Source organism: Tupaia chinensis, unplaced genomic scaffold, assembly GCF_000334495.1.
Source record: "Tupaia chinensis unplaced genomic scaffold, TupChi_1.0 Scaffold000383_1, whole genome shotgun sequence".
NCBI classification, from domain to species: Eukaryota; Metazoa; Chordata; class Mammalia; order Scandentia; family Tupaiidae; genus Tupaia; species Tupaia belangeri.
The window spans coordinates 1119458-1134359 of record NW_006159885.1 but is presented as its reverse complement, the minus strand read 5'-3'; the positions used below and the strand labels follow the sequence as shown (position 1 = coordinate 1134359).

The 14902-nt window shown below is 39.6% G+C and overlaps 1 protein-coding gene across 1 annotated transcript in view; it reads left to right on the top strand.

Moving 5' to 3' along the window:
• UTP18 (UTP18 small subunit processome component) overlaps nucleotides 1–14902 on the top strand; it is a 55529-nt gene that overhangs the window by 27203 nt on the left and 13424 nt on the right. The window contains 3 exon segments of the mRNA XM_006172406.3: nucleotides 425–512; nucleotides 4725–4848; nucleotides 14619–14793. Coding sequence (XP_006172468.1) covers nucleotides 425–512; nucleotides 4725–4848; nucleotides 14619–14793 — 387 coding nt within the window.

Here is a 14902-nt window from a genome sequence, read left to right as displayed (position 1 = left end):
ATATCTTGAACTGTAGCTTATTGTGCTTTTAATCTGCATCTCAAGTAGAAAGAGCACTGGTGGGACTTTGGGAGAAGTTGCCGGCAGTTGGGGAGAATTTTTGAGTATGTGTATAGGGGGAAAAAAGTCGAATCAGTGCTAGAAAATGGAGAGCTGGATTGTTTTTATTCTACACAGTGTGGTTCCTTTTTTTTTTTTTTTTTTAAAGAATTATTTCATTTAACTTTATTTATTTATTTAAATTTGACCAGAAAGGGACAAAAAGAAAGAGACCACAAGTGAGAAGGTAAGCTGCCAGGTCTAGGCCTCAAACAATGGTCGGCCATGTGGGAGTCCATCGCCTATAACCACCACGCTACCTGCCGGCCCCAGGGTGATTCTTTTATTCACCTAACAGTTTGATATGTAACATTTGTTCCTTTAGACCAAAGAACTGATTGGTAGTATGAAGATTAATGGACGGGTTTCAGCATCCACATTCTCTTCAGATAGTAAGAAAATATTCTCTTCTGGTAAGTTAAGTTAATGATATGAGAGAAACCTTGGATGTGTTTACATTTTAGATTTGACCAAACACACTGGTTTGGCACTTGTATGTGTGCCTGGTGTATTTCGGGCTGACTAAGTCAGGGATTTGAACTGTGGTTGCCATGTGGGATCCAGCTTCTCTTAAGCTGTGTGTCCTCCCTGCACTATGAAGCCAGCCTGTTTTCCTTCCCATTTATTTACTAACAAGTAATAGGGAAGAAAACCATTTACCATAGAGTTAGCGTAGCTGGGGAAAGAATAGAAAGAAAATGTTTGTTTGTTTGTTTATTTTTTATTTAACTGTATTTTATTTAAATTTGACCAGAGAGGAAGAGAGAGAGAGAAAGTGAGAAAGCAAGTGCCAGGTCCAAGACTTGAACCACAGTCCGCCATGTGGGAGTACAGTGCCCTTAAAAACCATGCCATCTGCTGGCCCCAAAAACATTTATTTAAAAATTACTTGGAGTTGTCACCTCTTCACCTCTTTTCTGTTAGCAGAGTCCTTTTGGCTTGGACAGTGTGCTGATTTTCTTTGTTGTTGACTGTTTTTTTTTTTTTGACTGTTCTGTGTCTTTTGCTGATTTTGAGGATCAGTCCTTGGGACATCTTCATAATCTCAGCGTAGCTCCTGCTCCATTTTGTGGTTGGAAGCATTAGAGTGGTTCTGCTGTGAGTGTTTTCATTTTACCTCTGCTAGAAGTATTTGGTAACAGCATTAATTTTTTAAAAGTTATTTTGAAAAGGATTATATTTTTTAATCAACTACAACAGGTTTGAGGGTTTTTTTGTTGTCCCCCCCTCCCCCCACAGGGCATGTGTACTTGCCGGAGCGAGAGGGGAAGAGGTAGAAAGTACCCTTCAGTGGGTTGTGCTCATGCCGCAGTCCTTTCTCTTTCTCCTTCCTATCGGGATCTTGGGCATCATTGTACACACACTTGTAGTGGTTTTCAAGCTGCCAGGGCTGGAATTTGAATTATGTGGAATGCCTTGTTGGCTCTGGCTCCCTTAACCATTAGGCCATGGGGCCAGCTTCGGGTTCTGTATTATCTGTATTTCTTTTTTTAGTTTACTATAGGCCTCGCACATTCACTGGGGAAAGGGGGGGAGGGAGAATGAGAAATCATCCCTCGGAGGGATAACCACATATTAATCCCTTCCCCTCTGTTCTCCTGTTGGGATTTTGGGCACACATATGTACCTACCTGGTGTGTTTTTCAAGCCGTTGAATCTGGGACTTGAACTGCGCAGTTGCCCATGTGGAATCCAGCTGTCTGCGCCACCTGTTGGGCCAGCATCTGTATTCTGAACATCAAAAGTCTGGGATGCTTCAGAATCTTAAACCTTTGCATGCTGATCTGACTCCACAAGTGGAAGACACCACACCTGATAAAACATGACGGGTCACAGTCAAAATGCTGCGATACAAAAACTGAAAGTATAAAATTACCCACATGCTATGTGTATAAGGTGTATATGGATGTGAATGAATATCACATTTAGAGTTGGGTCCTATCTCCAAGGTACTTTATTCTATATATGCAAATATTGTAAAATCAGAAAAAAATTCAAATCTAAACACTTTCTAGGCCTGAGCTTTTTGGATAAGGGATACTCATATAATAAGGTCAGTAAAGGGGCCAGATGATTGTGTGGAGGTTAAGGCCCTGGATCCCACATGGCAACTTAGTGGTTCAGGTCTGTGAAAATCATGCTGGGCACATGTGCGTGTGTGCCCCAGATCCTGGAGGAGAAGGGATTGTGGCATAGTCATCCCCCCTGGGGAATATTTCTCACTTTTCCTCTCTTTCTCTGTCTCCCTAGCAAGTACACATGTCCTGTATAAAAAAGTAATAATAATAAGGCCAGCAACATCTGTATTTCCTATGTTATGCAAGATTTTGTGAGAAATGAGGAATAAATAAATATTGGTTCAGAGTAATTTTCCTAATGATATACAGCATTGGCCCTGAGATAGAGTGGGGAGGAAAGATGGAGAGTCAGTCAGCAGAGCTACTGAAATATGATACATTAATTGGATACTAATGTAAACGATGATATTTAGGAATTTGGTCATGACTGGAGTTCTAATTTACTCTAAGAAATATTCTAAAAAAGCAGTGTAGGAGTAATCAGAAGTTGAACCTTGTTGAGTTAGGATTGCTCAAATTTTTATTTTTTCTTCTCCCACTCCCCTTCCTCCCCCTTTTCTCCTATGGAACAGTTTATATGATGAATGAATGTCACCTTGTTCATATTACATCATTGTTGGGGGACAGCAGGTGGCTCGGTGGTTGAAGTGGCTGTGCTCCCACATGGCTGACTGTGGTTCAAGTCCTGGACCTGTCAGCTTGCTTTCTTGCTTTCTCTTTCTTTCTCTGGTCAACTTAAAAAAAAAAATAATGACAATGAGTAAGACTAAATAATTCTTTAAAAAATTCTTCTCATTACATCATTGTGTATACAGAGTATTAGTTGGTCAGACAATTTATGATGTGTTTTTTCTATATAGAATGTGTCATGACAACTCAATATTTTGAGGTAGAATTGAAAAAAAATTTTTTTTCTTTTATCTTTCCAACTTTACCAGTTTATTCTTTTTGTGTCCTCATGGGTTTATTACTGCCTGTTTTGCCCCAGGTCTCTATCAACTCATGACCACATAGTGTATTTGCTTTTAGACGACCTTCCTGCCCTTGACTGCTTCTCGTCCCATTATAGTTCATTGCACACTAATCTTTAAATACTACCCTTTATTATAACGTTACAGACATTATGCAGGGCGTCTTTAGAAAGCTCACAAAATATGCATATAATGAAAATAGTCATGCATGGATTTTGTTTTTTCCTACCTAAACAAACTTGCCCTTTAATTCAATTTTTTCTAACCTTTTTGATGTCCTCTTGTAAAATTTGAACCTATTCACTTTCTGAAATATATTTTAACCACTACTTAATGCACCCTTACTATAGGCTAGGAAATTTTGTCGAGAAAATAGTGGAACAGTGAGATATACTGAATTGTCATTGAGAAAGTAAATGTACTTATGGGAGGGTAGACTTTTGAGCAATATCCGCAGAAAAGGAAGAGGCGAAATAGGGAGTGAGGTGCGTTCTTTGAATCGATCCTTATAGAAATGTGAAATGGATGTGGGGAAGAGGATGCTTATTTAGTACTGAGTGCTGTAGCAGAGAGACTGTTAGATGGCCCTTTGCATTATGGAAACATTTATAAGCTTTTCCCATTTAATATTTTGTTTTATGTGGTCCATAAAATTCTTCTCTTAAGTTATTTGTGCCTATTGCTTAGATTTAGTATTTCTTAATAACTAAGTGACTTGGTAATAGATATTTGTGTGAATCTTCTTAATTCAGTTAGAAATTCCTTATGGTGTGGATCAGTTCATTCTTCATTTCCTCCTCTATCATTATCAGTAGTTTGGTTTCTGAATCACCTAGACTTACATGTTAGATACTCTTTTTTATTTTTTGTTAGGATTTTGCCATAGGTTGTGTGTGCTCACCGGAGAAATACAAAGAAAGTTAAAGTGAGAAAGCACGCCCCATGGGGAACGGTCCTGCCACAATCCCCTCTCTGTTTTTTCCTCCTTTTGGGAATTTGGGCATATAAACACGTGTACTTGGTATGTTTTTCAAGCCTCTGGGTCCAGGACTCGAACTGTGCCGTTGGCTATGTGGGATCTAGCCTCCTTAACCACTAATGCCACTGGCTAATCCTCCCCCCTTTTTTTAATTGCCAGAGGGTGCGTGTACTTACCCATCAGAATAGGGGAGGGAGAAAGCACTCCGCAGTGGAGCATGGTCACACTGCAGTCCCTTCTCCTTTTCTCCATCCTTCTGGGATTTGGGGCAGTACATGTGCCCAGTGTGTTTTTCAAGCTGCAGAGGGCCAGGATTTGAACCACGATTGGCCCTATGGGATGTGACTTCCTTAACCTCTAGGCTACAGGGCCAGCCCTGAAGATGCTGTTTATTAATGACTAACTGCTACAGTTTTCTGTGTACATGAATCTGTACAAGAAATATTTTTAGGCAGGTTTTTAGAATCTAGGAGTGTTATAATAGGTCTTCATTTGTAGTCTCTTTATGCTATTAAGGAGGGATCAAGGATGGTCAGTTCTGTTGCCTTTCAACTTTTAAGCAAAATTAGCCCAACTTCCCTTTTTTTTCTCTTTCAGGAGATGGGGACGTTTATGTTTGGGATGTGAACTCTAGGAAGTGCCTGAACAGATTTGTTGATGAAGGCAGCTTGTATGGGTTAAGCATTGCAGCATCTAGGAATGGACAGTATGTGGCTTGTAGGTAAGTAAGGAGAGATCCTTGCAACCTTAATCACATTGCACTGATGATAAGGTATTAAGGAATCAGATATGCTGGATGGTGCGTGAGTAGTTCTATTTACAAAGTGCTCAGCTGTATGAAATTGGTAAGCCCACATGAACCTTTTGCATTTTATTGTCTTAATGCAGTGTTTAATAATATCAGTGTCAGTTTTTTAGCTCTTTTGCCAAGAAAATACTGGACTACTTTATATTATTGTATTTTTTCCCTATGTTTGAAATATCTGGTCATATCCTATTACTTTAATTTCTTGCCATTGAGCAGGTAAACTAACTAAATTTTGAGTGTAAGTGTTTAAGATATTTAAAGCATTTTTTTTTATTTTCCTAGGTGATACAAACCAAAAACATGTTTGTAGGAAATAATGTTTGCTAGTTTTATAGGAACTTTAAAAATGTAACTCATGTTACTGTGTTATTACTGGGAAAAAGTAGTTATTATACTGATGTAAGATGGCTTTGTTCTCCTACTTGATTCTAAAATTGCAGGGGTGGGAGAGAAGGCGGCATTGGATAAACTTGGTAGTAATTATAAACTGTCTCACCAAACCACTGATTAATACCCATAATCTTGTAACTTCAAGTAGTAAGCTTTTGTGACTTTTTTTCCTGGGGTGGGTAGTCATGGGTCTTGCTGTTCAGAAATATAGCACGGACACTCTTCTCTGTTCACTTCTTCATTCAAGGTTAAATTAGAGAAGCTGTTCATAAGTATTCCCACCACTATTTGGAAAGTGCTTTGCGACTGCCTTTTGGACCTGGGAGGAAAGGCAAGTAGAATAGGGCTGTAGATCTTGGAGACCTGGCCAGTGTCACGTGGATCCGCCGTAGGTGGTAGGACAGTGACAGATAATTTGGCATTGCAGTGCCCTGTCAAGGCCTCCTCTCCTGTGTTGCTCCTTGTCACCATACCCTTACCAAACCTTTGCCAAACCTGACATTTCAGCATGAGCCAAGTATTTGCTAGGAGTGCGCACTGTGGCAGCAGTTTACGGTAGCAGATCTTCTGGGCATAAGGTGTTGAAAAGAGGACCAGTGTTTAAACTTGTAAGTAATTTTAAGTAGAACTGCTTTGCCTCTACATGGGGAAAGAAATGACCTTCACTCAAATTTGTGGAGTCAGTGAAGTTAATCTTTTTCTGATTCTTGCCCTTAAAGGGCCCATACAGGAAAGAATTTAATATTAATAGTTTAAACTTATTTAATATTAATTGTCCTGCAGTGTAATAAATTTTAATTTGCTTGGCCAAAGACTGTAACTAGATTTTTATTATTAAACTAGGTAAAGAGAGCCTTAACTCTTGTCAGAGGAGTTTCTGATACTACGAGGCAGGTAGGAGTAGTTACTGGTTATGGAGGAGGCTGAGCAGAGGCAGGAGAAGCTGAAACCACATGGCTGCCTTGGTCTTCTTTCCTTTTCTATTAGTGGTGCAGAAACTCTCCGTCCTCATGAGGCTGAGAATTACTCTTTTGATTTCAAAATTCATTTGGTGTAGTATCTGCCAACTTACTCAGTGTCTTGACATAACAGTGAATGGTTTCTATTTATATCTTTGTTCTGATAAGGAAGATAGGAAAACTAAGAATTTTATAAATAGCTAACTTTTTTTTTTTTTTTTTTTGGTGGGGGTGGTCATAGGACACATGAGCTTTTCAGAGAGACTGAGAGGGAAAGTGAAAAATATCTCCCACCCCCGCCCAGGAGAGGAATGGTCATGCCACAGTCACTTCTCCTCCACCCTCCTCTCTCGATTTGGGCGTGCACATACACGCACCTGGTGTGATTTTTCAAGTCGCTGGATCTGGGATTTGAACCGTGTGTACAACACCTTAACCGTCATGCCACCTGCTGGCCCACTTTTTAGTTCTTGTCATATTCTTAATGGTGTTGGTTAATCTAAGGATTGCCATATATTTTTAGAATGTTTTCACATTAAAAAAAAAAAATGTTTTCACATTAATACTTGGGAAATCACTTTGGACTAACCCTTTACAGATGGGGACCCGATGCTCTACACACTCTGTAAGACACAGCTGAAACTGCTGCCAAGTAGTGTCTTGACCCCTGCATCCTTGCTTTCCAGCTGCAGCGCTCTTATCCCACCAGGCAGATTCTGTAAAGTTGTGCCCTTGTCGTATCTTTTATAAATGATAAAAGAATTACTATTAATTTTATAAGTATTTTTTATTATAATTATCATTTAGAGATAGTTTCAAACATCGTCTTGTTTGGTGACTTCCTATATCTGATGTAGAAGTCAGTCTGTGGGGGAAAAAAAAAGGAAAGTAGTATTTTCTGCTCCTGTGTGTATAAAGTACTCTATTGAAGAACAAGACAGTTGAGACATGGCATATTCAAGAGATCCTGTAAGGTAGCTTCAAGAAACCCCGTTTATTTTGTTGGTGTTTTTTCTTATCTGCTTACAGTGAAGAGGTTAGGACTGTCTTCTGCTGCAGCTGTGGCACAGATTGTTAGCCTGGGCTTCTCCCCTCACAGGGAATTCACAAACTCAATCAATTTGAGGCCTTTGCGTTTTGAGAACCATAGGTAAAAGCTATAGAAGCACCTATTTTCACATTTTCTAATCAAAATTTTATCAGATGACTAGAGATTTGTTAACTTTAGTCTTCATTAGCCTCTTAAAATACACAGGTTAAGATTTTGATGTTGTGCTTTCCAGATAGTTTCATACGTACTCTAAATAATAATTATAATAAAAAATACTTATAAATTAATAGTAAGTAATTCTTTTCAGCATTTACTATGTGCCAAGCACTGTTCGAAGTACTCATAAGTAAACTAAATTTCTAATCTCCTACTCGTCATGTAGGTACTGTTACCTTCACTTTCGCAGGTGAGGAAGCTAAGGCACTGAGAGTTAAAGTAGACTGCTTAAGGTCTGAAGATAGATAGTGATAGAGCCACGATTACAGTCCGGAGAATCTGGTTCCAAAGCCTGAGCTCTTAACCACTGTACTGCCTTTTAAAAAGATATGCCTCTTGTGCATTTGTGTTCTAATATCTGTAAATGGTACAGTTTCTACGAGTTTTATAAATTAAGGAGTCTTATAAGAAGTAAAGAAAGTGTGTAATACAGTTTGTTTTGAGTGTGAGTCATCTCATGACATCTTTAATCCATTTGGAAAAGCGGCTTCAGCCATTCTGTGATGCGACCTTTACATAACTTTACCTTTTATCTTTTAAGATGTCCAAATATTCCTTGGATTTTTTTTTTCCTTTTTAAAATCTGGGTTTTAATCCCTTAGATTAAAACTTTGCTTTAAGGTTTTTGTGTTTCAGAAATCTACTTCCGAAGCCTTTATAACTTAAAGCTAACAAAACTTTCTCTTTTATCTTTGTACTGCATCCAGTATATTTCAGTACTTATTGTCATTGTGATTGCCCCTTTGCTGTTATCTCACCATTTGTTTGTTTGTCTCTTTAATTTCTAGGTGGTGTTTCATATGTCTAATCCTGCATGTTTGTCACAGTAGCCACTAGCCACATGTGGCTGTGTAAACTTAAATGAATGAAAACAGAAAATTTGGTCTCTTGGAGAGACCATGGCCACATGTTAAGTACTCAGTAACTGTGTGTGTCTAGTGGCTACTTCATTAGGCAGTGCAGATCTAGACCATTTTCATCATTGCAGATGGTCGTATTGGATAATGCTAGTCTGATGTATTCTTTTCATTGGTAAGGAAATGGAGGTCTCTGATGTAGGTAATTTAAGTTTTTCTGATTGTTGGTAGTCATTACGCTGGTTATTGACAGAGCTGGATCTGGAACTCTGGTTGCCTGGTTTCTAGTTCTGTGTTCTTTCTTGTCACTCCCCATATATTTTGATTTTTTTTTAAAAAATGCTAAATAGTTCAGTGCTATAGACAAGTATGAAATTCATTATAATTTAGGATATGGAATTAATGAATAGTCCTCTAATATTTTATATTTCGCCTTCATTCACGAAACAACATCAGAGCATATAAAATGCAGTTTCCCATCCAGAATACACTGTATAGTGGCTTAGTCATACATGTTATTGTCAACAAATAATTTTTCATTTCTTGCTTCATATATGTACATTCCCTCCCCGGTGACATTCCCTCCCCCCCCCCCCCAGTTTCTCACTCTATGCCATTTCCCACCCTCTTCCCACACTGTCTCTGGTATCTTCAGTTGCTTTCTGTTCCTTTTCCCTCCCCATTTTATTAGTTAACAAATATCTTAATTGATCTAACGTCTTTCAATAGCAAGTTCAGCTGATATATAAATATCTTTGAACAAATGTTTGACTTTAGGCATGAAACTGAGTAGAATTAATATACTATAAAGTAGTACCTAGCTGAGGCTATAGATCTTAACCGTGGTCATTAAATAGGTATTTATTTATTTTTTTGGGGGGGAGAGGTTTTTTCACTACAGGGCGCATGCGCTTGCCAGGCAGACAGAGAGAGACATAGAGACAGAAAGCGAGAAACCCCCCCAGGGGTGATGGTCACTCCACAATCCCTTCTCCATTCTCCTCTCAGGATCTTGGGCACGCACGCACACGCGCCTGGCGTGAGTTTTAAGCCACCGGGTCTGGGATGCGAACTGCAGTCGACTACGTGGGAGTCCAGCGACATAGCCATTACGCTAACTGCTGGTTCCCTAAATAGGTATTTTTAAATATATTTTTTAATTTCAAGAAAGACAGTTTTAGCTTTAATAAATCAAAATTAAAAAATGTTAAGAAAACTTTGCTTAAGACTTAAAGCCAGGAAATAGGTTAGGATTCTGTTCAAAGAGTGGGTACATGGAGCTGTCGATAGTTCAAGAAAAGACAAAAATCCTTATCTCTGGAGTACAAAGCATAGAAAAAGATGAGTATCATTTTAGTCAAAAGTCATAAAATTGGGACCAGCAGTTGGTGTAATAGCTGTGTTGCTGGACTCCCATGTAGTCAACCATGGTTTGAGTCCCGGACCTGGTGACTTAAACTCACGTCAGGCACGTGTACGTGCATGCCCAAGATCCCGAGAGGAGAATGGAGGAGAAGGGATTGTGCTGTGGCGACCCCCACCCCCCGGGGGGGTGTGATTTCTGGTGAGCACACGCGTCCTGTAGCAAAAACCTCTAAAAAAAAAAAAGTTATTTTGAGGACCATTTAGGTGAAGGAGTAAAGATACTGTGGTGAGAAAATTCTGGTTCATGGTTAGAGTACGACGTAGATGGGATGACAATTAAGGAGGCTGAGCTACAGTGGTAAACAGGTGGATTACAATTTGTAGAGATCTTACATGTTATGTAGGAAAGTTCAGACCTTGAGTAGAAAGAGAAACCATTATGGGTTTTAAAGCAGAGGAAAATCATGATTATATCCGAATTTTAGGGTTTGGGTTAGACAACTTTTGTGTGTATGTATACTAGAAGGTGCTTGTGCTTGCCAGAGACAGAGGGGAGAAGAGGAAGCATCTCTGTGGGGAATGGTCACACTGCAATTCCCTTTCCTCCATCTCTCTTTCCTTTTAGGATTTTGGGCACACATGCCCATGTGCTCAGAATGTCAGTCTGCCAGTTCTGGAATTTGAACCATGCAGTTGGCCATGTGAGATCTGGCTGCCTTAACCACTAGACCACATAACTGGCCCAAAGTAGTTTTTATATCAGTCCTTAGAAGGGACAAGAAAGAGAGGAGATAAGCCTTGAGGTCAGTACAGTAATGGACAGTCATCAATTAATAAATAGGGTGACCACTAGGGCATTGGGAATGGGACTAAGGCATATAGGCAAACCAGGTTTGTATTTGATAACTGCTTAGAAAATGAGGAGTAGGAGAAAAGCAGTCCCTTTCTCAGGCTTCCGGCCTGAGCATTGGGAAGAGTGGAATTGTCACTGAGTGAGGGAAGGGAGGAGGAGGAAGAGTGGAAGACATATATTCATGTGTGCCCATAAGCAGTTGGAAAGGCAGTGTAGGGACCAGCAGTTAGCGTGATGGCTACGTCGCTAGACTCCCATGTAGTTGACTGCGGTTCGAATCTCGGACTTGGTGGCTTAAACTCATACTGGGCGCGTGTGTGTGCGTGCCCAAGATCCCGAGAGGAGAATGGAGGAGAAGGGGTTGCGGTGTGGCCATCCCCCCTGGGGCTGAGTTCTCACTTTCTGTCTCTGTCTGTCTCTGTCTTTCCAGCGAGTGCACGTACCCTATAACAAAAACCTCTTAAAAAGGGGGGGGGGGGCAGAAAGGCAGTGTAGAATTAGAACTGAAGGCACCCGTTTGGACATGATAGTCCATAGGAGTCAAGGCGATGAGTAATACAGTATCAATAGGTCAAAAATAGAGCCTTTGGAGACTGAGGGTGAGAGAAGAATCAGTGGAGTTCAGTCTTAAGAGAATCAACAAAGGAGAGCATTTGAATTGTGTTTTTTTATTTGTGTGACTGGAACTTCTGTAGAACATCCATGGTTATGGCTCTGGTTGTATTCTGAACGTAGTTTGAGGAGTGGCCTTCCTCAGCCATTTTCACATGGTAATGATGAAGAGAATAGCCACGTGAGGGAGTTTCGGTGTTGAAAGGGCTCACGCTGTATGACACTGCAGTTTCTCTCGTACTCTGCTTGTACATACTGCCCTAGTCCTTAGCAGGTGGCCTCACCTTCAAATATCTGTCTAAGCATGGACTTAAACTCCCTCCAGCATCAGGGTAGCCAAGGTAGTGGTTAAAAACCGAGATTCCGGAGCTCCTCTCTTAACTCTGTGACTCTGAATGCTGGGGTAGGGAATGGGCACACCTAGTCCAGGAATCTGTATATTCTTTAGTACACTGGGCCATTCTTACACACTGTGAAGTGGGCGCAGTCAGTCACCTATTTGCATTTTTTCTCTACTTCAGGCTTTCTTGGCCTTGGCATGGGCGATTTGGGCTGCTGTTGGCAGAGGCTGTCCTGTGTGCTATGAGGTGTTAGCAGTGCCCCTCCCTCTACCACTAGATGCCATGGCACACCTTTCACCTCTTTCTTCCCAGCTGTGACATTCAGACTGTCTCTAGGCACTGCCGGGTATCCTCTAGGGGTCAAGGCTGTCCCTGGTTGATAACTTGTACTGTACCTCACAGTTTTTTCTTGCTCGTGATATTAGATTGTCTATGGCCCCTGTGTCCTTTTTCTTTTTAAATTATTTTAAATATTATTTATTCATTTACTTATTTTGACCAGAGAGACACAGAGAGAGAGAGAGAGAGAGAAAGTGAGGAAGCAAGCCACCAGGTCCAGGACTTGAACCATGGTTGGCCATGTGGGAATGTTCAGCACCTTAACCACCACACCACCTACTGGTCCCCCTATGTCCTTTTTCTGTATGTCTTTCCAGCTCTGACTCCCCACACCACTACCAAATGGTAATAGCTCCTAGTCCCAGTTCATATGGGACATTGATATACTAATGGTCCTCATTGCTGTTTGGGAAGAACTTGGTGTACCAGGATAGGCAGTGGTTACTGGTCTGCTAATGGATTGACTGCCCTTGGTTCAGGAAACCGCTTCTAGTCCAGTGAGCTGTGGTTGGGGTGTTAAGTCATGTTCCTTTAGTTAAGAGCCCAGGGGGTAAGCTAATGAGTGCGCTCCTTTCTCCCTTTGTTCCTTCTCTCCCCTTACCTTTGATACCCTGCCTTTTCACCTAAAGTCTGCATTTCTAAGCTCAGGGTTCAGTTCATCTGGAGCAACTTTATCTTATGCTATTTCTTTTCTTTGAGGTTTTAGATCACAGATGGAGTTTCGTGCTGTGCTATGTTCTCTTGTATCTGGCTATTTTTTGTAAGTGTATTTTTTCTGGGATAAATTGCTTCTGATATTCCATTTTCCTTTGACACTATGTACTGTTGGATGTGTGGATATCTTTCAACAGATATTTACTAACCACTCTTAGTAGCATATTAGAATCAATTATATTCTTTTGGCATAACTGCAAGTTTCTATATATCAAAATAACTCACTCGTGCCATTTTTGTATCACAGATTTGAGGACTAGTTAAATAAGAATTAATAGGTAGATTTTAAGGAGCTATCAATATTCATGATGGTAAGGTATGACCTAAAACTGTTAGTTAGAAGAACCATGTGGATTATAACTTTGTCCTTAACTAAGATGCATTAGGCGTAAATCACATTTTATCAAGAAAGGAGATAAAGTATAGAATAAATACAAAGAATAAATCTTTTTATTCAAATAAAAGTAAAAGGAAAAGATGAATTTTTTCCTGATTCAGACTGCTGTAGCAAAGTGCCGTAGATGAGTGGCTCACAGTTGTGCAGCCTGAAAGTTCTGAGATGAGGTGTTGGTGTGGTTGGATTCTGGTAAGGGCTTTCCTCTGGGTTTCAGATGGCTGATTTCTAGGTGTGCTTTGACATGGCAGGAGAATGGGACAACTCTCTGGGATCTGTATTTAGAAGAACCCTAATCCCGTTCATGAAGGCTTCACTATAATGTCCTAATCACCTCCCAAAGGCCCCACCTCCTACCCCTGTCCACTTCAGGGGTTAGGATTTCAACATATACATTCGTTGGAGACTGGGGGTGCACACACTTCAGCTTATAACAGAATTTTAGAAATCAAGGGTGTGTATGGATTCTCTTGAGCAGTTAGTATGGGCTGTATATACTTAGTTCTGCTTAAATTAAGAGATTAGACTCTAGTTAAAAAAATGTGTATGTAAGTAGTTCGAAGACTTTAAAACTCTAAATAATTGTAGCATAACATTTGCGTGTTGACTATCATTTCAAGCTGTAGAATCTTGTATATGAACTGAATTTGTCATCTTTATGCATCGTGTTGGCAGTCACTAAGTATTAAGTGAGTAAATGAGGATGTGTGTGTGGTAAGAATGAGAATACACTTAGTGGAATATGAGATTGAGGCTTAATTTCCTGTGTCTTTTGGGTTTACATTGTAGTACTAAATAAGTATCTGTAAATTGCTATACCTTATAAATGACGCCTATAATTAGAGGGTCTCAAGGTTGAGATTTTTAAAAGTTGACTTCAAATTCTTGTCTATGAATTATTCTCTTAGTAATGTATTAGCATAAGGTCATTAAGATTTATTTGTTAAGGGTATTGGGTACATGCTCTTAATATGTACCCAGTTTAATGTAAATTTAATAAATAAACTTGGAATGAGTGATCACTTCAGTGACCCTTGACTGTAGATATTCCCCTTACTGCTGTTCATCACTTTTGTAGAAATACAAATACGAAACAATTAAAAAAAAAAAAAGTGGAGAGATGTACAGGAGAAAGATAGTTATCATTCACATGTTAGAATGTTAAGCCATAAGAATGAGGATGCTTGTCTTGGCCCATTTTGTTCACCTCTGCATCCCAAGCTCTTGCATAGTGCCTGGAGTTGATGTTCAACAAGTATGTACTAAAGGCAGGAATAATTACTCTTATGTTTCATTGGCTTTCTAGCTAAACTGGCAGTTGAAAAGCTACCCGAACTAGCAGGAATTGAGCAAGATTGAATCATTAGATTGTTGGAAAAGTCATGACTCATTTTTGCATAGACATACGAAATGTCAATGATTTTTCTGATGACCCAGTAGAACTGATAGAATGTGTCTAACTTTGCCTTGGGATGAACTCTGGCTCTTGGTCTCTCTGCACCATATGGTTTCTGCAAATACCAGTTCGTTGGGTTAAATCTATATTTAATAAGTAGGTTGTTTCTAATGTGTTTTATTCCTTCTCTTTGCAGTTCGAATTGTGGAGTGGTAAACATATATAATCAAGATTCTTGTCTTCAAGAAACAAACCCAAAGCCAATAAAAGCTATAATGAACTTGGTTACAGGTGTTACTTCTCTGACCTTCAATCCTACTACAGAAATCTTGGCAATTGCTTCAGAAAAAACGAAAGAAGCAGTCAGATTGGTAATATTTCTTTACTTTTTCCTTTTATCAGTGATAATTTTTAAGTTTAAGTTGAAAGTATGGAAAGGTAACAAGAAAGGAGTGTTGGATTATTTTTTTTAAAAGAGTG